At 34.0% G+C, this 12,261-nt stretch overlaps 1 protein-coding gene across 1 annotated transcript in view; it reads right to left on the bottom strand.

Moving 5' to 3' along the window:
* Positions 1–12,261, bottom strand: part of LOC142982905 (solute carrier family 2, facilitated glucose transporter member 8-like) — an 81,639-nt gene that overhangs the window by 8,546 nt on the left and 60,832 nt on the right. Inside the window, exon 2 of the mRNA XM_076129627.1 lies at positions 2,492–2,562. Coding sequence (XP_075985742.1) covers positions 2,492–2,562 — 71 coding nt within the window. The remainder of the gene's footprint in view (positions 1–2,491; positions 2,563–12,261) is intronic.

Genomic DNA, 12,261 nt, shown 5'->3' with positions numbered 1-12,261 from the left:
CGCATTTTCAGGTTTTTAGTGAGGGAAAAAAAATTAAGGAAGATTCGCGATTGGAACTGCGCGGATCAGTTAGTTATAGATAAATAATCCCTTATTTTTTATCGATCATAATCACGCAAATATTTCAAAGATATTAATCATAGTATTTTAAATAACGTGAAAATCGGAATGCGGTTGTATAAAACTCTGTCTAAACCTTTAGGGAAAACAAAACATCGTTGTTTTTAAAACTAATAACAAAGTGAGAGAGCTGCGGGGTTAAAAACATTTTCGATTTGCAACCCCTGCGGTGTTTGACCATGAATGTACTGACTAAATTAAACCAGTTTCCTGTTGCACGTTACATGTCAAGCTGGGCGCCATTTTGTTTATGTAGTGAGCAAAACTATGGCGATTACAAACGTGCAAACTACGTCGTATTGAGAAGGAACATAGGAACAATGTAATAAATCGTTTATAAACCTTTAAGTGCGAGTAAGTGAGAGGACCTAAAAATGAATGAAAACTCTTTATTGTACACTAGCTGACCCGTGCGGCTCCGCTCGCGTGAATGATTTTTTTTTACTAATACAAAGCTTTATTCCTTAACAACAAAATATGCTTTTTTTTCACGAAAAATATTCTCAAAATTATTTATATCTCATATAACTTGCGCTAAAGCATATCCGCCATTAAAACTGTTGCCATGACAACGGAATTTTGTTAATTCAATGTCATTATAATATTGATTATTCGCGACTTCGGTGGCGAAACCTGAATTTTTCCGGGAAATGCGTCTTTTTCCCGGGGTAAAAAGTAGCCTATGTCCTTTCTCGGGTATCAAACTATCTCCATACCAAATTTCATACAAATTGGTTCAGTAGTTTAGGCGTGATTGAGTAGCAGACAGACAGACAGACAGACAGACAGACAGACAGACAGACAGACAGACAGACAGAGTTACTTTCGCATTTATAATATTAGTATGGATAAAATCAACTAGAACAAAATATAATAAAATAAAAATTAAATGATGTATATATGTTGTCTCATTCACATCCATATATCTTGTCATACAGGACCGCCGGTTACGAGTACTACGCACCTGACTTTTTGCATGTTTCATACAAAAATAGAGGTTTTTGTACGCGTCTCAAACACCCTGCCCTCTCGACTTCTGCTTTACTTAGAAAATTAGATGGTTTGATGCAAGTGAACCCGCGGGCAATACCTAGTGTTTATAAATAACATACTAAGGTATAGATTCGAACGTTCTATGTGATTATCATAAATTTACATACGACTATCAGTAAAATGCAAGTTTAATTCACCTACTACTAAACTTGTGTATGTTAATAATACATTTCTCGGAAACGGTGAGTTTTCTGTTTCTGCATAATGTGGGTATAATGTTCTACATATGTATATATTTATAATAGGACTAGCTGACCCGGCAATCGTTGCATTGCCATATAAAAAAAATGTGTCACTTAGGTGTATGAAAAAAAGATGTTGGCCGATTCTCAGACCTAGTCAATATGCTCACAAAATTTCATGAGAATCGGTCAAGCCGTTTCGGAGGAGTATGGCAACGAAAACTGTGACGCAAGAATTTTATATATTAGATATACATATGTATTTTAAAGTATGCAGACAAGATGACAACATGTATTGATGTATATGAAGCAAATGAAGTGTGAAAGGATCGCACCAAAGGCGTCATTTGGTTTTGGCCTACCCCAATAGGAAAAAGGCGTGATATGATGAAAGTGTATGTTTCTTTCAAATATTTAAAAATGTAGTAATTAGAAGAATAAAAGATGATACAAAGAAAATTAAGTTTTTTATCGTCTTTAAAACCTGTGATTATGTACCTATGTATATCTAGAATATTTGTGCACAAAGGCCTATTAAAATTCAAAATACATGCTAGAGCCCAAAAACATTTTGAACATGTTTTTGCGTACCCTTAAGTACGGATCAAATGCTTCCCTACAAAGAGGGTTGACAACCCTTATACTTGTCAAACACACCAACAGCTTTTACGTAAGAAAATATTATATACTAATATAACTTTTTGCCTGTGGCTTTGCCCGTGAAGATTTTCACACTCATCGAGGAGGAATATCCAAAAAATCTTTTCTCAGTGCTTCTCTACACTTCCTAAGGAATCTTCATACCAAATTTCAATTTTCTACGCTCGGTAGTTTCGGCTGTGCGTTGTCCATCAGTCAGTCAGTCAGTAACGGAAGAGTTTTATATACATTGATTGATTGATAAATGAGAAAGTTTGTCTGTTATGTTTTCACGGATAAGCTGCTGAAATTAGAAGAGTGAATTTTCCTTTTTGCAAGGTACTATAATATGAAAATGCGAAAATCTGTTCTTCTATAACATGACTAAGTTTAACTTAAGATAGTTACACAGTACACCACTATTTTCAGACAATTTTGAAAGTTTATTTATATTCTATCAAGATATATTTAGTTTTATGTCTATATTTGATACTTACAAATAGCGGCTGATATAATCCTTCTTACGGAACCCCGCCATCGTTTAGACGCGGTCCTCTCTATGCGGTTTCTGTCAACAAAAACATCAATTAGTGAAAAATATTTTATCTCTATCTTCTATATTGATAGGTACTTTAGTTGTATCGTTATAACTCAAGCAATCGCAAACAGACTGTCTCGCTCACACGTACGCATTTTGACAATTTCGCACGTTTGTAATAGTCCGATTATAGTTAAAAAATGTTGTCTACTTTTTTTGCAGAGTCAAGTTTCTTGTCGTTAGCAGGCAACATCTTCGTAGTTAGTTTAATTACTTTGTCATACCATTCTTTTATTGGTGTTATGAATGCTATAATAAGTAGAATTCCGCAAGCGCATAAAGGCTAATTAAATTAATACTTATACGATGTATGCACGATGGCCAAATAAATTATAATATGCATACTATGCATCTGATACGTCCGTTGACTAAGGCCACATAAGCTCGAAGACTAAAGCCACTGATCGACGGACGAGTAAGACCGCGGTTTTATGGCTCGTCGGTAAAGCTCGCCGGTGTATCATTGCAAAAGCCTTCTATTCCGGTCTGATCCCCCGTATATAAACATTATAATAAATTTAAATATTTCATTCCGATCGGATACCCTGACTGTTTATATACGGGGGATCAGACCGGAATAGAAAATAATTTTAAAATACTAGGGTATCAGTATTGGGGATCCGAACGAAATAACTCTATATTTTAAGTGTCAGATTAATTAAATCAGTTAAATATGTTACGGCAGTTGTGAAAACAACTGACAGAATTCCATTTGATAAGCTATCTGGTGGATATTTTCAAGTAGCGAAATCGAGCCCAAGAGTTTCTGTGAATACTCACTGTCTTGTAAACCAAACAATGCTATCGAGATATATTAATGAAACCGACTGTATGTAATTTATCCTTGTTCTATATGGTTTTCATCAAGTGTGAGTTATACGCAGATTTTATATTGATAAAGCACGGCCGAATAAAAAATTAACCAAACATAACCCATTTTGTTTTACCCAAAATTAATCAACTTATTTGATTTGTTTGTTTGTACATACGCCATCGCAATAATTACCCGTTCGTTTTTAATGTTGATTTAGAATTTTTATTAATTTGAAATTTGAAAATTTGAATTACATTGGAGAGAATAAAGTATGCGCACTCTTGGCGCGGATATAAAGTAGATTGGGCTTCTGCTTGCCTTAAGCGGTACTAAGAATAGGGCAAGTACTCAATCACATAATTTAAAATTCAACAGGGCACGAATATAATTCAACTCTTTAATCAACTGCGTTCCTAGTACGTGAGTGTATTCTCGCTATCAATTTCGCAATGTCACGTCTAATCTGATCAACCGTGGCCGTTTCCGCGTATATTAAATACCATTACGACGTATCACCCTTTATGTGAGGAAATTACCCGGAATATGGGGTAGTTTTCATTGAAATCTTAATGCGGAATTCTGGGGAAATAGGAATGCTAGAATTAGAATGAAACTGATGCTTTTAGTTTCGTAAGACTGGCTTCTGAGTTAAACCGTGTGAAAATATTTGCCGGAGTTAAAATCCTATATGTTAATGTTAATCCAGGTTTAAAACCTGGATTAACATTAACATATAGGATTTTACTGTTAACGACTGTCAAAGATCTTTGAAAATGACAGCTGGGACCCACAATTTAACGTGCATTCCGAAACACGAAGAACCTCGTTACGTATAAGATGTTTACTCCTCCGCATAACAACCTCGGCAAGCGAAGCTTAACCTCAGAAATGGACCCGCGCGGCTGTGGTTAACTAAGCCACGGGCTCCTTACTGGAGACGCACTATGTTATAAAAAAATATGTCGTAGTAGTAGTAAGTAATAGGCATAATGCTTGAATACTGATAATCTGTATTTCAAAGTCAAAATAATAAAGCTTAACATCTTAAGTTGAAATCGATACAAAAAACGGCTTTAAATATTCCGAACACGTAGGAAACTTTTTTAGGGCTTAACTTCAAATTGTAGACTATAAATGTAAGTCGGGCGCTTTAAGATAGACCCAGTATTTTAAATTTCAAAGTGAGTTCGTATTTTTTTGGGTTTCTTTAGTTATATCGATTCCTTAGACTTTTTTGATAGCAGTTTTTGAGGTTTACAGTTCAGTTATTTAAGCTTAAATTAGGAATTCGAGATACTCAACTGTCAGTCTGTAAATACTTGAATATTGACACCCTAAAAGTTGTCTCTAAACTTACATATTGAAGGATAAGTAAGAGGAAAAGACACAAAAATCGGGGTATTGCGCTATTTTTGTAAATATACTATTTCCTATGGCTATTTGTATTTTTTTCAATATTGTTCAACACAAAATTCTCTACAAATTTTGTTATAAAAAAATGTTTCATACGGTGAACCGTTTTCGTATTAGAGGGCGGAGAGGCGGCCCAAATACAAATAGAAATGACAGTCAGAGATCAAAGATTCTTTGAGTTCTGATCCGTAAGTTATTTCAGTGTTGACGATTTTACGTTTTTTTTTACTTTACTATTACCAAAACGCGTTAATTCCCGTATCCTATTATATATTAAACATGCAACGCGAGAGTTTAAAAGTTCCAAATCATTACCAAAAGTCCGAAAACCAACTTATTTATCCCAACGTCCACAATTTAACCTCAAATTGTGACAAAACGGCTATAACAATTCTTTTGAAGTATAATAACATGACAATAAAATCAAAATAATTTTCAATAAACAGTTAAACACATCGTGTAAAGCCATTGAAAGCAATATCGTTTGATTTTATCATAAAAATGTGTGAATTGTTTTGTCCAGCGACTAAAGAAAAGTTATGGCTTTCAAACTACAGCTGACCTGTATTTGCTTGCGTTTTCGTTCGCGTAAAAAGATTTTCCGCGATAAACAGTACGTATTCTATGTATTAATTCAGATAATAAACTATATTTATACTAAATTTTATCAAAATTTGTCTAGTTTTAGCGTGATTGAGCAATACAGCGTCATCAATTATTCTACTGTTGGTTACTCTTTCACGAAAAACACAACTGAACATATTTAATGACTAACTGACTCGCGCAACTTCGCTTGCGTCACTTGAGAGAATGGGTCAAAATTTTCCCTGTTTTTGTAACATTTTTAATGGTACTCTGCTCCTATTTGTTGTAGCGTGATGATATATAGCCTATAGCCTTCCTCAATTAACGGACTACCTAACACTGTAAGAATTTTTCAAATAGGACCAGTAGTTACTGAGATTAGCGCGTTCAAACAAACAAACAAACAAACTCTTCAGCTTTATAAAATTAGTATCGATATTTGGTACACTAGTAACCTGGATTAACACATAGGATTCTTTTTACACCGATAAAGCATTCACGCTGACCAAGGTGGGCAGAAACCAGTTATTTAATGTAAAGAACTATTGTTTAAAAACAAAATTTAATAGATAATTTTCTCTTATTGCTTCGAGATTGTAAAGAAATGTGAAGAAATTATTGTGCAAAAATAGTTTAACTTCGAATAAATAACCTACAGTTATATTTGACTTGTTTACAAAATAAAGTTTGTATTGGCATAATATATACGACAGGCAGGTTAAGTTATGTTGTTTGCAGAATCACACTGCATTCTAAATTTATTTACATTTACAGAAGCTTTGAATCGTATAGGTCTAGTGAGGGGAATATTTATAGATTCAATATCGATAGGTTAAAAGGGTGATTTAAATTTAATTTTAGATTTCAATGGCTTTAGAAATTAAGATTTTCGATAAACTCGAGTTTAAAGTAAAATAACGATCAAATAGGTTAGATTTATATACTTTTATTGCTATATCAAAAGATACACAAATGTACCGCTAGTTAAATAATTTCGGTAATATAGATAATTTAATCAACTATTTCATAAAATTGTAGCTTAATATAAGTATGTTTTAATTATTTTATCATCATCTTTCAGCTGTCGGTCCAAAGGCATAAATTTGAATAATATTTTACGATTTATAAATATGGCTGGACTTGTGTCTGTCGATAAAAGTTTATGTCATTGTGGGCAATTGCTAGTCGTTAGGTTTAAGTCGTATTACATGTCATAAAATTGCAAAGGATTATACGCCGTCCGCGACTAATCTCGTTAAACAAAGTATATTTTCAAAACTTGTTTCATAAACTTTCCTGAAAGTTCTTTACTTCTCCTTTCAGAGAAAAATCTAGCACTATTCTAGAGACCAGTTTAAGTGACATTTAATCTTAATCAGAAAATAAGATTCTACGCTAACTTTCTTGTAAAAAAGAAAGATAAAAAAGAACAAGTTTAAAACAAACGTTGATAACAACCGGAGGCAAACTTTTATGCTCGCCCTTCTTTGAAATAAAAATCGAACTTTCCAGAAAAATAAACGTACAAACTTTCCAATATACATCATATTTTTCCACAAGAATAGAATTACATTATCTAACCCGGAAAATTTCCCGAGGGACATCGATATCGCACGTCGATATTGTCTCATGCCTAATGCACAACTTCGGGAATATTCGGCAACTTTCGTTGTTGTTAACCGGCTGTGGCATTCGATAGATAAAACTCTTTACTGTTTATCGCGCCCTGGTACTATGCATTTATGTATGAGCGGAGGTTTATGTAAATTTTGGCGCTTTTTAATTGAAATTCATAGCGGAAAGCGGATGTTGGGCGTCGTGTGTCTTTTGTCGATGTCACTTTGTTTATTTATGGTAAGAGAGTATGTGCCGTATTTGGTATATTTTGTAGATATAAAAAATAGATAAACACAAAATAAATAGATTTGAATTCATTACAGCCGAGCCCCACTGCTAGACGAGGGTTTCCTAGATATGTCAAAAATCACTTGCTGTGCTTGTCGTGTCGCAGACATGTTTCGTGTCATAGGACATTTGTCTCATAGTTCATACATACGTACTCCACGTACACGCGAAGGTGTAGACAGAGGTGTAAGAAATATACATGTATTTTGCCGCCTACAATGTAAAAGGAGGCAAGCCTAATGTCATACGGGACGCGTTACAGAAGTCCGGGACACTATTGACAATATTTTCATAATTAGTAAGCAATAGCAATTTGCTTGACCCTGCAAACCTAGATTTTAGCAGTCATAATATATACACTACCAGCTAAACCATAGGATATCCCAATTATAAGTTTTATAAGTCTCATATTATACACTTAACGCACCTATTACTAGGACATCATGAGTAACATGGCGATGTGTCATACGAGATGAACTAAATTGAATCCGAGATAGGAAGCTCGGATTTGATTGCATCGTCTCGTGCATTCATGTTTACTGTGCAATGCACATACGCTATATAAATAACTTCGCGCATTTGCATAAGTAGTATTTTTTAATATACTTCATATGAGTTTTATTTACAAACTTCTATTTAGAATTCTTTACTAATATAATGAATGCGAAAGTATGTCTGTTATTCTTTAATGGTTAATGCCGAATCTACGCTAAGTTTAAAAGTTATGACTTTTAAAGCAAATCCACAGGTTAAGGATGAGTGTTAGATAACCTATCAGGTAGTTAAGTGTATAAAAAAACAGCCAAAAGTCCATCAATTTGTATCTATATAAAATTCAACAATTACTTGCGACCCCTGCCAGTTTAATCTGCGCCGAAACGTCAAGAAATTGAAGGTAAAAAGTTTGTTGATTCCCATATTAAGTTAATATAAAATACATTTCAACACGTGTACCTTTTAACATTAACACGTTCAATTAGAAAAGTAACGATAAATGATGGCCAAGCACAATTCATTTAATTAAATGTAATTGCTTCCTAACACCGCTACCGGTGGGACTCGATTATGATGTACATACATACATACATACAGAGCGACCTTTAAGTAATGAATGTACGACTAATTACAAATATAACTTTTGTTTCGTGTTATTTTTATATGGTTTAACTTTCATCCCTTATTTTAGACTTTCGAAAACTGATCTTTGACTGTCTCCGTGCCGCAGTCGGTGGTGTATCCGGCTGATTATAAGGTCTTGAGTTCGATTAACGGGATGGCCAAAATCTTAAGTGTATTTTCTAATTTATTCGAAATATTTATCTTAATAGCCCGGAGAAACGCGTCCAGCATATGATAATAGGCTCGCGTCCAGTTAGTTACATGTATATCTGTGTCTTTAGTAAAGAAGGTAGGTCCGATTTTGTCGAAAATAATAAACCAAAATGTTCAGAAAAAAATGCTCTATCGGTTGTTGAAAACCAACCTACCTATTATATACCTTTAAAAATGAGAAAGTTAGCAAAATTAAATGTGCAGAAGTGAAGAATTTGTTGAAAATCGAATATATTGAAAACATTACTGTATACTGTTAATTTAAAAGGTATCTAAAATCTAGAGTTTTAAGGCGAATAAAACGCAAACTTATCGCAATAAATTGCTGAATAACATTGCCAAAAAAATAACTTAATTTTGAGTTATTCCGTTCGGATCCCCAATACTGATACCCTAGTATTTTAAAATTATTTTCTATTCCGGTCTGATCCCCTGACTGTCTATTATCACATTTTTAGGACAGTCAATAACAAAATATGTATACAGGTTCTATTAGATTATGTTATAGAATTAATATATTATATATTTTTATTAATCTCATCTCTATACATTTTGACCCAGAAATCTCCAAATCTTTCTTAGTATTTCAGGAACATGCAGTCTATTTAGATTTATTCATTTCTTTGGCTAGCTCAACAGTTGAATCCTATTTATTTATTTGTTTTATTTTTTTTACCCATTACTGTCCCGCTGCAGGGCAAGGGTCTCCTCCGAAACGAGGGGAGGGGTTAGGTCTTGAGTCCACCACGCTGGCCGAGTACAGGTTAGGGGACGTTGCATGCCCTCAATAAATGTATTAAACAAATTTTAGGCTTGCAAGGTTTCCTCACGATGTTTTCCTTCACCGTAAGAGCAAGTGATCATTATTTCTGGCATCGTTGCGGCAAAGTCTGAAGCTTTTGTAATATATTTACCTGCGAAATAGGCTGTTGGTGTGTGAATGTATTGTCTATTGATTCCAAAGTAACCAATCATTGATGAGTTAAGTTCGTGATGTCGTTCTGAGAAATCGGTTATTAATGAGACTGTATTAGTCTTATTTCTACACTGAATATGATTACTGTGATAATTTTATATCAGTATTTAATAATTGAAATTTGATGTTTGTTATTTGATTTATGTTTACATTTTTTTTATTATTTCTTTTTTTTCAAATCCTAGTTTTAACAAAAGATCATTGTGCGATAATGTGATTACTGTTATAATGTTATATAGGTAGTACTTCTATTTCAAAAGACCAAATAATATAAATCTGCGATGATTGTAACTCGAATCAATTTTTATTTCTATAAATAAAAACTGACTCAATACTTTATAAGGCTTTTTACCCATAGATGAAACTAATGTGTATCGATAGGATTATAAACCCTTAGTTATATACTGAAGTCCGTCAACTTTTTGAGATATATAATGTAATACCTACACTTAAAAATGTATAAAAATACTTACCATATTTTTACCAAAACTTTTTTGTATGAGACTCACAAAAACTCAAAAATGGCACAGGTCACTCTTTTTTTTAAACTGATTTTGATCAGCGTCTCTTAAAATAACCCAACAGTAATCGACTAACAAACGTTTATATCCAAAAACCTTTGAACTTCTCTTTACAATTTTTTTTTATAAAGTAGTGAATAACATCTGTTTTTTATTGACTGTACTTATCCATTAAATATAGGAAGGGGATCAGACCGGAATTAAAAAATAATATTAATTGGTAGTGGATCGGTTTGGGGGATCAGACCGGAATAACTCTTAATTTTAAACCATTTTACACTTAAAATTCTACCCCTTTTAATGTTACAGTTACCAGGCAGTTAGTTTATTAAAGAGTGCGCCTCACGCAATGCTAATGTTCTGTACGACTCAAGTAGCTAGGTGTAATGCATAAATTACCTGCAACTGTTATTGCAGTCGTGGCGCGTTAACTTCCGTTTCTTTATGCGCTCCTAGTACTCTGGATAACATGGAACTAGAGCTTAGCGGTTGAGTTATCTTTTTAAGTATATTCTATCTGGTCAGGGGTTATTCAAGAGACAAAATATATCTTGGGGTTAATTAGCATCTAGAATACTTGCTACTGGTGGGGCTGTTTTTTCATTTTGCTGAAAAATGAAAGTGTTTTCACAAGGATATATTTTGAAATACCCATTAATACTAAAATATACATACCCATAGGGATAAGCAGAGACCAAAAAACACCACTTGGTACGATCCTTACAAACTTCCTTTGCCTCATTCCATTCATACATCTTGTCATACAGTACCGCCGGTTACGACTACGCACCTGATGTTGTTTCGAAACTAAATATACCACAATATGTGTATATGTTACTGTAAAAGCCCGAACGGTGGTAAATCCTAAGATTTTCCGGTATAACCTAAGATTTACCAACTGGCAATGGTAAAAGTCCGAATAATTATTTTATTTCGAACTTTTACCTATATTCACTTGATGATATCGAGATGTCGCCGGAGCCCCGCTTCGCGGGGCTCCTCCTTTTGGGTGGTTAAAAAAAAATAACCACGAAGGCTAAGGTGGGAGCTTCGCTTCGCTCGCTCCTACCTTAGCCTTCTAACCTAACCTACCCATGTCGCTATGCCCAAAACTCCTTCTTTATAACAATGTCACAGTATATAATTACACCGTGAAATAGTTATAAACATAGTTATGAAGAAGGATTTTTTTATATATCGTAACATAGTTTTTAAACTCTGGCTTGTTCGGACTTTTACCATTGAGAGTTGGTAAATCTTAGGTTTTACCGGAAAATCTTAGGATTTACCACAGTTCGGGCTTTTACAGTAACATATATATGTATTTTGAACATTTCCAAAAGAAAAGCTGATTTGAATCGCAGTCGACTATTTATTACAGTACAATAGTTTTAATATCGGTTTAAAATTTCAAATACCAATACCGAATTTATCCCCGTCGTTCATAGTAACGAACCATCACTATCTATCAATAGTCATGAGTGGTTCAAGCCGCCCGAAAGGCCTTTGACATGGCTTAACGACTGTTATCTTGACAACAACCGGGACCGACATTTTACGTTTACGAAGCACGGAGACGCTCAGTCAAACACAATGCGGTCACCCATCTAAAGAATGACCGCGCCAACGGTTGCTTAACCCACAGATCGTTTACGGTGAGCACAGCTTCAACGAACAATCAACAAACTGGACATTTCTCAAAGCATTTCGTGTCGCAATTCTCGTTCCGTAGTTGATTCTCGTTCGGACAATACTTGGATAGTTTGCATTCAATCGAACGATCGACTTGATTGAAAAGTAGGGTGGCTGTGCCAATTGTCGCTCAGTACCGTGTTTTAATTAAAAATGATTAGATTGGAAGACGGCTTTCAGAGAAAAGTGCTTAATGAGCGGTTTTAACAAAGAGGTATTTTATATTGAAGAATATTGTTTAAGATTTTTTTAGTTTGTCTGTTTAGTTTTGTATTTACATCTACTTATTATAAAATCTCACTATGACTACAAAATAAATATATTTATTGTATAAGTAGGCTTTAAATTTTGTTGTTTTGTCATACATTAATCCTTTATTATGACCCCCTAATACTGGGAAAATTTAGATGTGTGCTTACAAGTACATTTAT

The sequence above is a fragment of the Anticarsia gemmatalis genome, chromosome 22 (genome assembly GCF_050436995.1).
Source record: "Anticarsia gemmatalis isolate Benzon Research Colony breed Stoneville strain chromosome 22, ilAntGemm2 primary, whole genome shotgun sequence".
NCBI lineage: Eukaryota > Metazoa > Arthropoda > Insecta > Lepidoptera > Erebidae > Anticarsia > Anticarsia gemmatalis.
This window is presented reverse-complemented; position numbering and strand designations above follow the sequence as displayed.